We start from the raw sequence: 17057 nt of genomic DNA on the forward strand, positions 1-17057 counted from the left end.
GGGAAGTGCAGCTCCTGGGAAGTTGTCTCTGCAACAGCACAGGGACCAGGGCAATCCTGGAGCAGAGACCCTGGGTATGAACTGCTGGGATTCTTCAGTATCTGAGCCTCTCACACTTGTCTGTTCCCAGTGAGGAGTGTGACTGGTGGGGAGAGGCAGCCCTGCTCCTGCTTGGCCAGCTCCGTAAGGTCACTGCTGGTTTGCTGGTGGGTGCTGGGGCTGTTGGCTGGCACAGGGAATGCATGGGAGGGCATCTGGGATTAGTAACTCACAATGGTTCCTTATTCTGTTGTATCTTGCTGTTAAAAACCCTCAGGTTTCTTGAGACAAATGCTGAGGTGTTAAATGAACTTTAAGAAGCTCATGAGGTGACAGAGCCACTGAGCCATGGAAGTGCTCCTTGGTCTCATCCATGGCAACACTTGGTGACCAGCAAGGCTCGGAATTCACTGAAAAGTCTTGTTCCAAAATGTTTCCACATGACTTACTCTTTGTCCCAAGAGGTTTAACTAGAGCCCTGGAGTATGAATAGCAGCTGTGAGAAGGAAGAACATTCCTTATTTAGGTAAATTCCTAATAACTTCTCGGTTTCCTAAAAATAGTGCAGGATAAAATGCTCCACCATACCAGACTGGTGAGAAGCTGGGGAAATGGGAGTTGCTGGATAATCTAAAACTCACTCTATTGTGTCTCCCTCTGACTCTAACATCAGGGAAGCATTTCCTATTTTTAGCTTGAATTTGAAGTCTTGAAGTGTCTTAAGATTTCTGGGTATGTAGATATTCTTTGTTTTGAATTGAAAGTGCCCTCCAATATCTCAAATAGCAGTGGAAATCTCCACCTTCCTCTAGATCAACATTTAATATATATTTAGGGTAAAAGTAAAAAAAAAAAATACAGATCTAAAATGATTTAATCAATATGTGACATCAAAAAAACCCACATTTAATTTCCTTTACCAATTTTTCCAGGTAAATTACATTGTTTACAGAATGTCTGTTGTAGGCTGAATCTGTTCCAAGAACTCTGTTTACTCTCTCTGATCTTTTCCAGTTAATTTCCTGCCCAGTGCTTAAGGCAATTGCTTCCTGCTGGAGGATCTTCCCCCAGCTCTGTGTAGGGCTCTGCCTCCAGTGCCACCATCTCATCACCTCTCAAGTGCCATCATATTGCTCTTTCTTGATGCCACCAGATGCACTGCACAGCCTGGATGTTGTTTGTTTCTGCTTCCAAGCATCACAAGTAGTGATAACTGTGCTGGAGTAAGTCTGTGTCTGTCCCAGAAGCAGTTTTGGTGGCAAACACTGCTCAGGGGACACTGCTCACTCACAGGTCTCTTCAGGCTGCAGACCAGGACCTTTGTCCTCTTGCTTTTCATGTGCTCTGGGGGCAATGAGCTAACAATCCCATATTTGTTAGGTACCAGGAATAACCAGTGATCACAAAGCTCCAGGAGAGAAAAGAATAACTGATCTGTGGGAGAAAAGTTTAAAGGCCAAAAGCAAATGAAAAGAAAATGAAATTGGAGTTGTTCGTGTGGCCACAACCTTTATCATCCACAGCTGTGCAAAGGACAGGCCTGGCCTTGGTGGGGAAGGGTCACCTCAACAAGCAAGGAAAGACAACAAACTAGGGATCAGATGAAGCCATGCTGGGGTTGAATGAGGTTTTATCACAAGCTCCAGTCACTTGTAGTGTCAGCTTGGATAAGTAATGAAACCAAGAAAGGATCTGATGCTGTCAGCAAAATGCTCAGCCCTGCAAGAAACGGTCTCTAGCAGAGAAGAGTGCACTTTTCTGGGTAATGCTAAGGGCTCTGCAGATTCTGGGGATAATCTGATCTGTTCAGTAGAAGGAGCATGAGTATTTATCCTCATGGTTCAGCATAAGAAATGTGGGTCAACAAATACCTTGTTTTTTTCTTTTTCCTTGGCAGACCAGGGGCTCCACAGGCAGTGCCCCAAACAGTCACCTCCCAAGGGCTGAGGGATGTTGGTGCCTTTAGTGACAGCTGAGCGTGTCCTGCAGGCTGGGCCTTTGCTTCTTCTCTCCCTGGCTGCAGCATGTACATTAGGCATGTTCTCTGTGTGTGCGTAGTGATTCTCTTGGTCTTATTTCTTGGAAAACCAGAATCACTTTGTTACCAGTGTACCTGCAACGCACATCTTACCAGAACCTGTCCAGCACCTATCCTATTCACGTTTCAATTTTAAACAAAACATACCCCAGCAAAACACCCATCTTATTTAATGCTCAAGCTGTACTTCTTCCTCACTTGATTTTGAATATTCAAGTGATACCTAATTTATCTCCATTTTTCAGGAGCTCAAAGCTTTTGTGTGTTGGTGCTTCAGGAGACTGCAAATCCACTTTCCTTTTGCATTAACCATATTTACCTACTTTTGCAGCTTTCAAATGTTTATTTTACTAACTGTGGCTCATCCTGTTTTACAGGAGCTTTTAAAAAATATTTAAGGTTCCTGTTTGTTAAAAAAAAAAAAAAAAAAAGAGAGTTTCAGGCAAACCTGAGATCCCTTCCTGGGCAGGGCATCCGTTTGGTTGGGTGGCTGCACAGTGGTGATGTGTTCCTGCTCCCTGCAGGGGCCTGGGGTGCTGCAGTGTGTGTGGCTCGAACACCAAGGGGAGATGCTGCTTTAGTTTTAGTGGTTTTAGCTCTGTAGGAACAATTTTTTTTTGGCAACAAAGGATCAAGGTTCCTCAAGATTCAAGAGGTTCAAGTAGGAAAGGTGATGTCATCTTTTTTTTATATGCCATTCCTATTTTTATTTGTGGTTTGACACTTTCAACCCCTTTCTGTGTCTCTTCTTGGGGCCTCATGTCCCCTCATCAAGACCCAGTACATCCTTGATGGAAAACTGCTGTTTCAAAGTCAGGGAAAACTTCTTGGGTTTTGGCAGCAAATTCCTTTGGCGCTAGAAAAGGTAAATTAGTTTCTGCTCCTGGAAGGACAGTAAGGGTTGGGTGTGCAATCCCTTCACACCTGAAAGGATCTTAAACCTGTGGGAAGTGGGGTATAAATGGAGGCTGGGGAGGACAGCCACAACAAAGGTCAGATGTGGGAGCTTGAACGGAGCCTGTCCCGTGTGATCCAGGGCTGGGCTGACAGGATGGCCTGGAGACTTTGGAAGTAGATAAAGGTCAGTCAGATCAGCCTGTGTGGGCTGGAAAGGGCTGTCAGGTCTGATGAAGGAGGCTTCATCTTGATTCTTCTGTAAATATCTCTTCTGCCTTCAGTTTACTCCCATTTTCCCAGGCACTGCTCTGAAGGGTTCAGCCTAGGACATGCCCTCCTGGGTCTGGCTGCCACAGTCACAGGTAGCTCTGGAGTAGAGGTATTTCCAGGGAAATACAGTTTGAAGGATATGCATTTCAAGCCCCGGGCCTTGGGAATGTCTTTAACTCCTCATAGCAGGTTTTAGATTCATATTTAGATAGAGGACCATTTTCAATGTCATGTTGATACAATCAGTTAGCAAACAATGACTTTTCCTTTGAATTTCCCATGGGAGAAATTTTGATTTATGGATCATTTTTAGCTTTCCTTGTACATTCTTGGTTACCCTGTCCTGTCCCTGGGTATGGGCTGCTGCTGCTTTGCCACAGCCTGGCACCAGCTCCCTGAGCAGCACTTGCAGGGCAGGAGTCAGACAGGAGCCCTCAAAGGAGAAAGGGTTGAGGAGAGGCAGTGCTGGAGATGAAGCTGAAGAAGTTTTGCCAAAGTGTGAGGAGAAACAAACTCTGATGTGAGGTTAGAACTGGCAGTAAGGGCCAGTGTATTTACCTCCTATCAGTCCTGGCAGCCTTTCCTGCAATAGAAAAGCCCTAAGAATGATGGGTTACAAAATGAGAGTGGATATAAAGGGCACTGCTAAAATCTGAGATCCCTGCTATTAACAGAAACATGGGGTGAAATTCCTGGGTGGGGTGAGCATGCTGCCAGTGTGCTCTCGGAGAAGGCAAGTATCAAACTCAGTGGTGTACTACAAACTCCTGACCTAGACCACTTTTTTTTCTCTTTCTGAACCCAAACCTTACCTCCAGTGTAACAGGAGTTCACAAGCAAGTCACATCAATTAGGCATCCAGTAGAATTTGTTATTAGTGTTTTTCTGTTCCCAAATACAGATGCTGCTGAGAAACACTGAAAACCTTCACTAAGATCTGCAGCCTAGGCTGTCAGGGCAGGGGAGGCTGAGCATGGGCTCGTGTAGGTATATTTAAAGAAAGGTGAAGTAGCATCTCCTGTACTGTCAGAGCCTCAGGGCAGTGCAGGATGAAGGAATCCCTGCCAGTCTTCACTGGCACGTGCTGGGATTTTTATTACAAAGCTCTGATCTCAAGCACGGGGGTGGAGGTGGGGAGGGCTGTTAGACTTGGCAGTTCTCTGTTCCATCAGCACCTTGTTCTGAGCAGAAGGTGAAGCCCTTTTGGCATCTCCCACCGATTCCAAACACAGACTCATGTGCAGAGGCAAATGCACAGCGCAGGTCTTCCAGCATCCCCTGGTATCACTCTGGGGAGGCCAGGTAGGAGTCTCCTGGAAATCTCCCTGAGTGCTGGATGAGTGTTTCTGCAGACTACACATCAGGATGGCAGAACTCTCTTTTCTCACAGCAAGTAATTTTGAAATATATTTGATACCGTATCTCACTTGGGCTCCTTTATTTTTTTCATACCACAAACGCTGTTATGGTGGAGTAACCTAAAGGTAAAATCTTGCCATTACGTGGCACAATCCTTTTTAAGAAAAAGGGAAAAAAACCCCAAACTCCAAAAGCTTAAGTGAGGAGCGGGGAGGAAACCAAACAGAAAGATATCAACTTTCTTTAGTTTAAAAACCATATCCCCAAAGTAAGTGGCAGTCAGTGGCAGCCCTGCCCTCTAGTGCTGTTGTAAGTGAGGTGTTGGTGCACTGTTCTCAGTCCAAGCCTGGGCTCACCTGAGTATTCTTTAGGGCATATTACGGTGAGGATTTTTGTGGGCTTTATTTTGGTTTTTATTTTGTACTTTTTTTGTTGGTGTTATTTTAGGACGATGGCGGTGTTTATAGTATTTTCATAGGATTTCACTGCAAGACAACCAAAATCAACCTCAGACTTTGATGGATGACAGACTATAAAATTCCTGAAGTACTTTGAACATCTAAGATAACAATTACGATAAAAATTTCAGCAAGCTGCGAAGGAGAATGAGTGTTTATGTGATTGCTGACTAACTGGAGCTTCCCTCCACAGCATTGAAGGCGAGTACGTTCCCGTGGCAGGCGACGAGGTCACCTACAAGATGTGCACCATCCCTCCCAAGAACGAGAAGCTGCAGGCAGTGGAGGTGGTGATCACTCACCTGGCCCCTGGCACCAAGCACGAGACGTGGTCGGGGCACATCATCAGCTCCTGAGTGTCCCCTGGGAACGCAGCTGCTGCCGGCGTGGGCTCTGCTCAACAACTGGCTGCAGGGACCTGGCTGAAGAATATTGTGTATGAGGAAATACTGCATTGTCAATAAAGCAGAAGCAGGCCAAAATTACAATTTTTTACAGCTGGCCTGATTAAAAAAAAAAAAAAAAAAAAAAAGGCAATTCAAATGCTAATGAAAAAAATCTAGCATAATGTGTTTACAAGAAATGTATTTAAAGAGACCTAGTTTATGTGCTTGGTGGAGGATGGGAGGTTTGGGTTTTCTTTTATCTTATGAACTGATTCCAGGAAATGCCCAGGGGAAGGGGGAGAGGTTTCAAGGAGAGCTCTTCTGGTGCAGATGGTCAAGCACACCTGAGCCCTGGGCATTGTGTGAGCCTTGTGATCCCTTGGGCTGCTCTTCCGTAGGGCTGCAGAACCTTTATTGCTGATAACAGTGCCTGAATGCCTTGGCTGGAGAGACAGAGGTGTTCATTGCTGATTTGTTTTCCTCATGGAAGGAAGTTCACAAACAGAGCAGTTGCCACAGGATGGAAAATCTTCATCAGGTGGTTATGCTCCAGTGCCCATCAGGTGCACCACTGCAAATGGTGTGGAAACTGTGTTGTGGTGGTAAAGCTGGGGCTGTTTGTGAATTTACTTAGGTGCCTTGATGGTTGATTAGCAACAGATTTTATAGGCCAGTATTAAAAAAAAAAAAAAATCCCATCCCAAATTTAAATTTGCTTCAAGGTAAGTGGTAGAAAAGTGTAGAATAGTGGATACTTCATAGCTTCTGACTGTGTCTGAATTCTGACAAGGCTGAAGAGTTGCCTTCTAGCCTGCATACAGCTGACTGCCATGGTGTGCCACTGGGCAGGCAGGACGCCCCTGCACTGCTGCACAGCAGCTGTGGGCTGCCCAGGGGCCTGTCTGTTAAACTCTGTGTGAGTTACTCAACATGCTCAGCTGTCTTGGTGAAGTACATTCTGCATCTATTTCCCTGGCAAACTTGGTAGGATGCGATAGGGCCACCCTTCCCCAAACTCTTCATGTAGTTGTAGTGCTACTAAATTGGTTTTGTTCCTATTTGCCTTCCACATATTTTTTTTTCCAAATGAAGCATTTTTCTCTGTTATGTTCCTAACAGTGGATTTTTATTGACTTTGCAAATAAAAAAAAAATCTAAAAAAAAGGGCACAACTCTTGTTAGTTGTATGAAACAGTGCAGCTTCAGTTGTGTATTTGGAGCTTCACCAAGAGGTGCTCGCTGTCAGGACATGTCCTGAGCCTTTCACAGCAGCTATCTGTTCCCAGGTGTGATGTGGGGACAGCACAGGGGTGCGGGGCCAGGAGCTGCTGTGCTGGCTTGTTTTCCCTTTGCTGTACCTGTGTTACACCACGGTGTAGTGGGGTTTGGGTTTGGTTTTGTTTTCTATGACCCGTAAGACTTGGTAGTGGTGGGTTTATCATTGTGCAGCTTGTTGGAATATCACTCCCTGCTTTCTTTACAATAAATGCAACCATTTCAGTGCTTAAATGTGTTTTCAGTCTGCTCCCTGGGTAGCTGGTGCTGGAGAGGATCAGCATGAAAGAGGGGGAGAATGCAGGTGCCTGCACATGCACCCCTGTGTGGTGACATTTAAAAGTTTTATTTGAGGAAAATGTTTTCACACCAACTGACTGCAATTACCAGGACAATTTGGAAATAATAAGGCCAGGACATGTCAGAGGTGGCTCCTAAGACAAATCAGCCAGGAATGTTGTGTTTGGGGCTGAACCAGCCCTGCAGCAAAATCATCAAGGCATCAGATACAGGACATGCGAGTACAGACAAAGCAGCAGCTCTTAAATTGTCTGTCCTAAAGAGCATTCCTACACCACAGGTAGTTCTGGTCCTAAGTCTGCTCCATTAAAACAGGAATTACCCTAGGGAAGAAGTGTGCTAGAAGACAAAACAGTTTTGGTGCATGAGGTGCATTACAGCTCCCCCTCCTTGTTCTGCTTTTTTACTGTGCAAGTATCACATGAACTCGGAACTGATAAGATTCAAGTCACTCATTTCTTTGTACAGACAGGCAGCATGCAACAGGACTGCTTTAAGTATTTTATTTGCCAAGATGACAATTAGAACAGTATTTTTTCATGATAAAATGAGATTTTATTCTCAAACCATTCATAACGCAAGATTACTTTCCTAATGTCAGATGAGAAAAGTAATATTAACAGTTACACAAAGTGTCAGGCATTGATTTGATTTTTAATAGAAACATAATTTAGGTCATTTTTGTAGTACGAAAAATCTCACCTACCCTTAATTCCTTAATCAGGAATCTCAGAATATGATCAGAAAGTGACAGAAATAGATTTTGCTGATGTGAAATTATTTTAATTAATTTTTACTAATTATTTTTTAGATTTGTTCTGCAAAGAGTGTAGGTACCATGGCCTGATTGTGCCTTGGCACCAAATCCACCCTGAGGAGGGAACTTTGGCACCAGCTGGCCCAGCGTTGCCAGGGGTGGTGGTCAGGGACATCTGGCTCAGTTCCATCTTCCCACCCCCAGGAAGAAATAAAACCTTTCCCTTCTACTCATCTTCCAGTTTTAGACAAGACAATCCCACCTGTCTTATAATTCATGTTAATTCACCTAGCAGAAGGTAAGTATTTTAAAAAAAACCAACTGCATCTTTTAAAAAGCAGCTTCAACATAAAAAACTAGGGATCAAGCATTGCAGGTCAATTTTGAGACCGTGAATCAACCAGAGGCAGATTATGCCTCCCATTCCCCCCCTAAATTGTAATTAATTTGGTAAGAAAACTTACAGGTATCTTAAAAACCAACCCAAAATATAACCCAACCCCACAACCAAACGGAAAGAAAACAAAGTACTCATGTGACTGGTGCTAAATGAGCTCTGCTGTGTTCCCTCAGCCAGCAAGGGGTCTTCAATTGAAACATTTCCCTTCAGTAATGACTGACCTGCAAAGCACCTGCTATTCATGACCAAATACAAAAAAACAATACAGAATGAAGATGATGTTTCAAGTTATTTTGCTGTTTTAACCATCTTGGAAGTGTGAATTCTAAAAGTCTTTTATTTAAAAAATAGCTCTTCACAGATTCTTCTTGTATCCTGTGGGGATGTGACACTGTGGCCTTCTGTTCTGGAGTCTGTGAAAATTTCATAGTCATTCCCTCCCTGGAAGCAGAAGAGGATTTAATTTTATTTAACATAAAGCAGAGTCACAAAAAGGAAAACATGAAGAGAAACAGGGAAAGAATGGACATTTTCCAAGGGTCCACAGTGATGAGGCTCAGTGAACAACAGCACTGCCACTGTATGGACACAGATCCCCAAAATCCACAGCTTTGTTCCCAAATTTCTGTTTGCCTCACTGCTTTCACAGGCTCTGCATCAGCTCTTAGTACTTCAACACTCTGGAAATGCTGCACTGCCACTTAGAGGGTTTAAAATGAACTGTCTGTAAACTCTGTGCCAGAGGGACAGGTAATTACTTTTGCAGCTGATGTGGGGGCAAAAAACTTTAATTTCAAGCTTGTCTTTTTCTTATAAAACTTTACCTTTTAAAATGTATAAAATTCCTTGTAACTGAAGAGTTTTATAACTGAGAGTTCTTATAAAACTAAGCCTTTTCTTACAAAACTTAGCTTGGCACTGTCCCTTGGCCATATTCAGACAGCTTTAATTTCATCCAAGTCCTTGTGCTTGCCAGTGCTCTCACAAGCTCTTGTCAGGTCTCTGTTCAGGGTTTTTAAAAGCCTCTGAATTGCCCTGCAGAGCTCTGCCCCATGATGAGGGACAGGGACTATGTTCAGTTCCCCAGAGTGGAGACAGACAAGAGTAGTGAGCAAAGGCACAGTGTTAAATAAGATGGGAAATAAATATATTTAATAAACACCAGCCAACAAGCATCATCGATCTACACTAACAAAGCAGGATAACCAGTTTCACAGAGTCATGTCACCTAGGTGTTTAACAGAATTACAGGAGTTCAATTTTAAAACCTCTGTTAAGTCAAAAACCCTGTGTTCACTTCAGGAAACAGAAGGAAAACCTCCCAGCTGCAGCCAGCTAAACATGGACATACAGCTGTTACATCCTGACTTCAGCTCTTGTCAGGATTAAGGTTACAAGGTTAGAACCTACAGTCCTTGTGGTTTAAAAAACAGCAGCTCTCAAATTAATATAACAAGCTAATATACTCACTGGCATGGTCTTGTCTCCAAAGAAATAAATAGTCTTGTATCCATCCTTGGCAACAATTCCTAAGCAGTACCTTTTATCCCAGCCATCTGGAAACACATCGATGCTGATCTGCCCTCCTAGGAGAGAGAGGAACCAAGACTTGTTTCATTTTAAGAACGTATTTCTGAAGGGAGAGGAGGTGAAAAAACCCCTGAACTAAGATAAGGGTAAGATTTTAGGCAGAGGGAGCTTTGCAGAAGGCACAGAAATGTTATGAGAGCCCCGAGTTAAGTCCTGCAAGTACAGAAAGTGTCTTACAGGGTATCAGTTACCACAGCTGAGATTCAGAGAAGATTATTTATCCATTCAACAAATATGGAAGTCGGAGCATGTTCCCAAATACTCACTGCTCTCCAAGTGAACCTTTGAAAAAGAATTATGTTTTAACCTCTTTTAGAAAGAAAGGACACAAATGAACACAGCCACTGGTGTATGTACAGCCATAAAATCATAGGCAAAAGACTTTCTAAGGCTTTCAGAGTAGGAAAGGGAAGAAATCGGCCCTTTTAGCATATGCTAACAGGACAATGAACTGTTCCAGTTCTGAGCCCTTGGCCTTCACAAATACCTAGGAGCAGGATTCCCAGTTGAAGCAGGTGTCCAAAAGGTATTTCCAACATAAAGGAGAGAGGAGAGCTACACTGCACTTCACTTTTGCCTTAGCACTTCAGCACTAATGGCAACCATGCTATGCAATTCTGAAAAGTAATAAAAGGCAGGAATATGGTGATATATTAGGGGAGAGGGTAAAAAAGAAAAAAATGCATGAAAAATTAATTCCCCCTTATTATTGTTTTTTCCTTAAGCTTGCACTTGCCCTTGGATTCTTTCTTTCCTCCCACACAATGCAGGTACAGCTGAAGAACCAAGGGCAACTGGAACAGCACTGAGGGAGTAGTTCTGATCAAAACTGATTCACAGGAACAACTCTGACTGACCAGACGCATGTAATATGCTCCAAAATGAGCAGAATCAGTCACACAACTGACATTAGAGGACAATGAACTGATGACAAGAAATAAAGTTCTCTTTGTTGATGGATTTCAATTAAACTGTCCCAATAAAAGCCTGAAAGGAAAATGATGCTCAGTCTTGCCTGCAGCCACCCCCAGAGAGACCTGTCACACAAATGAGATGGGATGTCACAGACATAAGAGAGTATGACTTAAATGAAATTTAAATTAACTGATGTTTTAAATGACATTATTTTAAAGTTTTACCTATAGAAAATGTGAGGCCTTTGCCTGCAAATTCTCTTTGTAGATCAGCTACAAATTTCTCTCTTATATGCTCCTTCTGTTGTTAAGAAAAAAAGGAAACAAAACATCAGTTACATACATGCTGTGTTGATTTATCAATGAAAAGATAACCCAGAAACATCCCAAAAATATTAAATAAAAGAATGGTTTTATTGCCTTGAATGGTTACATCAAAGAGCACACCAAGAAATTATGGCTTTACCTAGGACAGGGTTTTTCAGGAACCCCATGTATAGAAACAGTGCAGTATTCTGGATATTGGATTAAAAACGAGCCAAACCCACCTTTCTGCAAGTAATCATTGCTATTGCAACAAAAAACCACATTGCTTATTGCCTGAGGTCTGAATGAGGAAATTAGTTAAACCACATAAAAAGGATTAAAATTAAAAAAATTGCACAAATTATAAAAGTTTTTTAAAAATCATAACCTGGCCATAATTGCCTCCTCCAGGAGAGCTGGGTATTTTTCAAGAGCTGTAACTCACTTTATCAAGTTCATAGAACTCAAGTCGTTCTTCCTGGCTGCAGCTTCTTCCAATGGGGGACACATTTAACATCCCATTTCGGAACTCAATGAAAGTGCCTCTGCAAGAGAATTGATTAGCAAGACAGAAAATAGATGAGAAAATTGCTCAAAACACTAAATATCATAATAAGTCTCCATTTAATTTTAAAGGCAGCTGTCTCACTGTATGCGTAAACCCCAAACATGCAGACACCTCTGGCACCAGGAAGTCTTCTGAACTTTGAATCTGGCAACCTCAACAACATCCTCACCAACTTTTAAAGGTATGATTTGGTTTTACAAGTGCGACTGGAGCATCCCATCAACCTCAGAGCCTGACAGGCCAGGCTGTCAGTTTTGGGGTGGAGCTGCAAAACTGACAGCAATGTGGGCAGTGTCCTGCCCTGCCTCACACGGTGCATTTCAGTGTCTTGAGCAGCTGCACCTCACACGTCACACAGATGGTGAGGACAGCTGGTCCAGCTGCACTTCTCATCTCTGAAAAACACTGTGCTGCTGAATTCCAACCATGGCAAGGGAACACTCCTACTTCAGAACTGAATCTCCTTCCCCCTGATATAAAAACACCGCGTCAGTATTTCAAACCCTGTGCTCCAGCTGAGAACTTGTCTTTGTATGCGTGGATGGAGCTCTGTTTCACACACACAGTGTTGCTCCCTAGGCAGAAATTACTCATTTTTTTGCTAAGCACCCTGAGCTGAGCTTTACATCCCAGCATGGAGAACTTGGCCACACTGAGCTGTCTGTGTGCACATACCTCTTCTTTGGCAGTTTAATCTTTGCAATGTAGCTCAGGCAGTAGTTGATGACATCTTGAAGGATGTCCTCGCCCAGGTGGCCCTGAATGCTCTAACAAAACAAACACCATTCAACCAAGGGTCCAGAATTTGAGATTCTAAAAGCAAGTCACATGGAAAACACAGATATTGGGTAATCAGGCATGGTTAATACCACAGAGAAACAAACATGCCTTCCATCAGTAACATCAGCTGATGCTCACATGGTACTAACTAAAGGCTCTCATTTTCCTTTTTGTTCACTTAATAACAGCAAACTGCCCTTTAATGTGATTCCTACTTGTGCCTGCTTCAGAAAGAAACTGGGGGCCACAAGCAGCAGCCCTAAACAAAAAGCTGCATTTAATGTCTGCTACAGCCAAGCATGAAGAAATGGAGCTTGTTCCTGCAGTAAACTGGAACCACTGGTCAAGGCAGCAAATTCAGCCAGGATCTCAATGTTTACTCTCCATTACTTATGTTAAACATTACATGCCAAATGAATGATGCATTAACAGGACTAACACATGAAACCAGCAGTAATTTTGGTCTTTGGAAAGGTGATTACAGAAGACTACCCTGTAGCAATAAACTAAAAATCTTGCTTAGCAAATTTCTTTTTCCCCACTACTGTAAATTTCACACTTACCTGCTTGCTCAAGAACTTCCCATCTTTATATGCTACCAGGCCGTTTTCTGGAAACACATAGTCATATTTTTCAATCACTGCAAACAAGCAAAAAGACAGTAACTCATCATTTCCCCTGTATGCTTCATGCAGAATTGTCTTATATGTCAAATAGGTTAAAATACACAAAACATTGGCTCCTAAAGCATGAAAGTTTCAGCAGCATAGCATGAAGCACAAGATTAATGCTAGTCCCATTTCTCACTAAGATTAATGCACACCTCAAATCACATGAAGTCATTTGTTTGAGTTATCTGTGGTTTTACTTAGAGGCTCTTCCTTGCCTGCAAGTGACTCTTTGCATTAAATGTAAAGAAATGATCAAACACCTCAAACACTGCAAACACCTGGCACACAGCCTGGCTAGAAAGCAAGCCAAATAATGCCCTTTTAGGTTTGTTTCCTCAATGTCACTAATCTTCAGCAGATGCCTGGGAGCTGTGAGACTCTTAGCACAACACAAGATGATATGGTTTACTGGAGACCACTGGGAAGGCAAACAAACTGATTTGTCTGGGGACTGCAGGAGGCTATCAGTGGCATCAATTAGGTAAAGACCATTAAAAATAAAGGACTAAGGCAAGAATCCACTGCTGTATCATAACCGCACAGTGAACAAAATCAGGTCCTTGAGGGATGTGCTCGACAGCTGAGCAGCCCACACGTGTATGTCACATGCACGATTCCACTGTACACAGCAGTGTGAAACAGCCCTCCCGAGGCTCTGTCACCACGGCAGAATTCCACCTTCAGTAACAACCTCTTAATTTGATACCGAGATACCTGTACAGTGCAAACAGGCTGCGATTTCCAATTGCCGGTAAGTAGCTCCTCATCCTGAGCGCAACACAACACCACCAGGGAAGAGTTAAAAGCAAGGCAACAGGAGGATGAACGGGGTTTAACCTCCACGTAACCTTCACGCGTTCCCCGCGGGCCCCAGAGCGCGGATTGCATCAGCCCGGCCCTTACCGTCCTCGCCCAGCTGCTCGCGGATCTTGGCCAAGTCCGAGCCGCCCACCACTCCCACCTTCACCTTCTGCCGCAGCCGCTGCACGAACGCCGCCATCTCCGCCGAGATTTTCTGGGGTCCAAAACAGAGCCGTCAGATTTGCCAGAGGCCAGCGCCTCCATTCCGCAACAACCAGTACAAGCCCGCAGCACCGTGCGGGTCTCTAAGCAGCGCATCAAGGGTGCCCACGGAGCCCGCGGGATGCAGCGTGCGGCACACGCCGGTCCCCGCGGGCTCGCAGGCGGGATGCGGTGTGCGGCCCGCCCCGCTCCCCGCGGGCTCGCAGCCCCGTCCCGCACTCGCCTGGCGCGGGGCCGTGAGGGTCCCATCCACGTCGAACAGGCAGAGCGCTGAGGGCGGCGGCGCCATGGCGGGCGCGGGCTGGCGGGGCCGCCCCTCGCGGAGAGGCGGGGCGGGGCGGGGCGGCGCCGCGGCTGCGCTGAGGCGGCGGGGCCATGGCGGCGCTGAGGGCTGCGGCTGCTGCGGTGGGCTGCTCTCTGTTCCCCTCCTTCTCCCCTCCTTCTCCCCTCTTTCTCCCCTCCTTCGCCCTTTTCCCCATCTCCTTCCCGTCCCCTTTCTCCATCCCTGTCCCCATCCCGTCGCGGGCCGCTCGGTGACGGGTCCTTGCCCAGACGCGTGCCCGCGTGTGTTGCAGCACGGCGGGGGCAGCGCGGAACTTCTCTTCCTGCCTTTTCTCTTCAGTTCTGCGCGTTCCCAGCGTCTGCTCCCTCTTTCGGCCTAGTGCGCGCTGTCCTCCCCTTTGCCGTGCTTGGTATACTTTTTTTTTTTTCTGTTTCCCTAAAATTGCTGTTTAAGTGGTTATTTAACGAGTCGCCGATTTCAGTAGGTAGAGGCAGCTTTCACTGTGGTATTGCTCAGACAGCGACAGGCACGGGGTGTGCAAGGGTCGGTCACTGAGCTGACTGATACCAGTTGTGTTAGCAGAGTTTTCCCTCACCCTCTGCAGGGAGGGATGGGAACACAAACATCAGTTTCCTGTCAGAACACTGGTTTAAGGTTGCAGTGAGCTGGGGCTTGTGCTCTACTGTCTGTAGGTGCCTGGGGGACCAACTCTGAGCTCACTGATTGGGTTTTAAAGAGGACTCAAATGATGACCTGTGGGACTCTTTCCCTACAGGCTTGGCTCTGCACAGTTAGAACTAAAGTCTGCACGGCACCAGCTTTTGGAAGATGTCTACAGAAGGAGCTCTGGATAAGGTTATGGAGAAGGGAAGATGCTCGCCCACCCTGGATTTTTGGTTCGTGGGAGTGTTTGCAGTCACAAACCCAGCGGATTCATGGTGTCAGTAATTACATCAGGAGACCGCGAGAGCCGTCTGTGTGTCTGTCCCATTCGGCCCCTGCTGCTGTGGTCCAACAGAAGGCTGTGGATAGGAGGACAGAAGAGTTCAAACTGGTCTACAGGTTCCCAGGGATAAAGTACTGCAGGGTCCTGTCGAGACTGAAGCTGTTGCAGACTGCCACCTCCATGGTCATGCTGCCTCCCATCTGCTACCTCTACCTGCAGGGCCACGTGTCTCAGAATATCCTCTTCTATACAACTGGCATCGCCATCTTTGCTGGGGTAATGTTGTATGGTATGAGCTACTTTTTCAGAAGAATTATTGGCTTAATCTACTTAAGTGAAACCGGCCAAACTGTCAGAGTGGCCCACTTGACATTTTGGGGAAGACGTAATGACATTTACTGTCCCATAGAGACAGTGGTGACTTTGGATGAAGTTGGAGATACCAAGGAGGAGCTACTTCTCCAGTTCAAACGGTCTAACAGTACAGATACTTTGTATTTTACAATTAAGTATGGCCAGATTGTAGACAGACAGAAGTTTACTCAAATATTTGGAGAACGTGTGTGACACAGCACCTCATTTCCAGTGTTTTTCTATGATGCATGTTCATTGTTCTATGAGGTTTAAGTAGTTTACCAAACTACATCTCTGTCCTTTTCCTGTGCAAAGCCTGCTCTAAGTGCACTCAGTGTAGAAAGTCACAGTGGTAAAGCACAGCCCACTGGATTAAAGGTGTGAGGAGTGTCTGTTCCATGTCAGATTCAGTAATGTGCCGTAGGAGGCCAAAGTACTGGGGCTGACCCTGTTTGTTTCAGTTGGCCTCTTCAGTTGTTTTGAAACATGAAAAAACTCTTGAAATGAAATGGAGGAGCTGCCAGAGCATCCTCACTGCAAACTCCGTTTCTTTTAGCCAATTTCAGGTTGGCTGGGAAGGCTCTGGAAATTAAAGCTGGTCTGGTACATCCATATGATGAGTACTGCTGAATGTCAGAGAAAGACATGCTTATGTGTTAATGCAGCTGAGGGAACTGGGGAGGCATGGGGGGTGTCCTGGCCTCAGGAGGGTCCTCCAGGATGGGAGTGGAACTGGGCAAAACAAGGGTGTGTGCTCCAAGAGACACTGGCAGCTCAGCTGTTAAGTTAAAGGCTGGGACACTATTTCAGGAGCCTTTTACAGAAATTTCCATTCTTCATTGGAATGGGAAATGCAGCACCTGTGTCTGTGAAGGATTGCGGTTTTATTTCATGGTACTGGTATGATTCTTCCTTTTCCAAAACCTCAGTAGAAATGAGGAATTTAAACCCAAGAAAGAACCAAACTTACCACCTGTAACACGTAACGCATTTTTTGAACTGTCAGAAGCAAGGTAACTCCTCACACCACTCTTCTAGCTCTTACTTCATTTGAAACTGGCAAATAAACTGACCCTCACCAATAATCTGGAGTGTTCTTTCCCTTATTTCTTCCTCATGTGAAGTGAAACCTCTGTTTCTTGGTGGATCAGCAGAGGCAGGTAAGTAAAATTGCCACTTAAGTGCCACAGGGTAACCCTGAACTACTATTTATTCATGTTGAGCTTTTCCTAATGGGGTTCTGCAAGTTTAAATTGTGGCTGATACTGTGTGGCACAGCAATATCAAAAGAAATCCAAATGTTCCTTGGTGTAAACGCCATGGCAGCAAAGTACAGTGGGCTGTACAGGTACACTGTGTTTTTTGGAGGTTTATATTCATCAAGATGTATTTAATACACACTCATTGTTCAGTTTAGGCATGTACTGGGTGCAAAATGAAAAG

At 44.8% G+C, this 17057-nt stretch overlaps 3 protein-coding genes across 6 annotated transcripts in view; 2 read left to right on the forward strand and 1 right to left on the reverse strand.

Moving 5' to 3' along the window:
* CARHSP1 (calcium regulated heat stable protein 1) overlaps window positions 1–6956 on the forward strand; it is a 36323-nt gene extending 29367 nt beyond the window's left edge. For all 4 annotated transcript variants that reach the window (XM_010392200.4, XM_039560224.1, XM_019281553.3 and 1 more), the window contains one exon: window positions 5255–6956. In XM_010392200.4, the coding sequence (XP_010390502.1) occupies window positions 5255–5417 (163 nt within the window). In that variant the 3' untranslated portion in view covers window positions 5418–6956. The remainder of the gene's footprint in view (window positions 1–5254) is intronic.
* Window positions 6957–7509: 553 nt separating this feature from the next.
* On the reverse strand, window positions 7510–14352 carry PMM2 (phosphomannomutase 2). The gene is made up of 8 exons (XM_039560223.1): window positions 14255–14352; window positions 13912–14023; window positions 12901–12977; window positions 12233–12324; window positions 11435–11534; window positions 10909–10984; window positions 9650–9765; window positions 7510–8620 (listed from the first exon to the last, which is right to left on the reverse strand). The coding sequence occupies exons 1-8, from the start codon at window positions 14318–14320 to the stop codon at window positions 8516–8518; spliced, it is 744 nt and encodes a 247-aa protein (XP_039416157.1). The 5' UTR covers window positions 14321–14352; the 3' UTR covers window positions 7510–8515.
* Window positions 14353–14394: 42 nt separating this feature from the next.
* TMEM186 (transmembrane protein 186) lies at window positions 14395–16699 on the forward strand. Its single transcript, XM_039560222.1, has 2 exons — window positions 14395–14436; window positions 15090–16699. The coding sequence occupies exons 1-2, from the start codon at window positions 14407–14409 to the stop codon at window positions 15825–15827; spliced, it is 768 nt and encodes a 255-aa protein (XP_039416156.1). The 5' UTR covers window positions 14395–14406; the 3' UTR covers window positions 15828–16699.
* The last annotated feature ends 358 nt before the right edge of the window (window positions 16700–17057 follow it).

Source organism: Corvus cornix, chromosome 14 (assembly GCF_000738735.6).
Source record: "Corvus cornix cornix isolate S_Up_H32 chromosome 14, ASM73873v5, whole genome shotgun sequence".
NCBI lineage: Eukaryota > Metazoa > Chordata > Aves > Passeriformes > Corvidae > Corvus > Corvus cornix.

Coding starts and splice junctions, on each gene's coding strand:
- PMM2 (XM_039560223.1), bottom strand. CDS start 14,320: ATGGCGCCGCCGCCCTCAGCGCTCTGCCTGTTCGACGTGGATGGGACC. Junction 14,024..14,254: donor CCCTCACGGCCCCGCGCCAG/GCGAGTGCGGGA, acceptor TTTGGACCCCAG/AAAATCTCGGCGGAGATGGC. Junction 11,535..12,232: donor ATTAAACTGCCAAAGAAGAG/GTATGTGCACAC, acceptor ATTCTCTTGCAG/AGGCACTTTCATTGAGTTCC.
- TMEM186 (XM_039560222.1), top strand. CDS start 14,407: ATGGCGGCGCTGAGGGCTGCGGCTGCTGCG. Junction 14,437..15,089: donor TGAGGGCTGCGGCTGCTGCG/GTGGGCTGCTCT, acceptor CTTTCCCTACAG/GCTTGGCTCTGCACAGTTAG.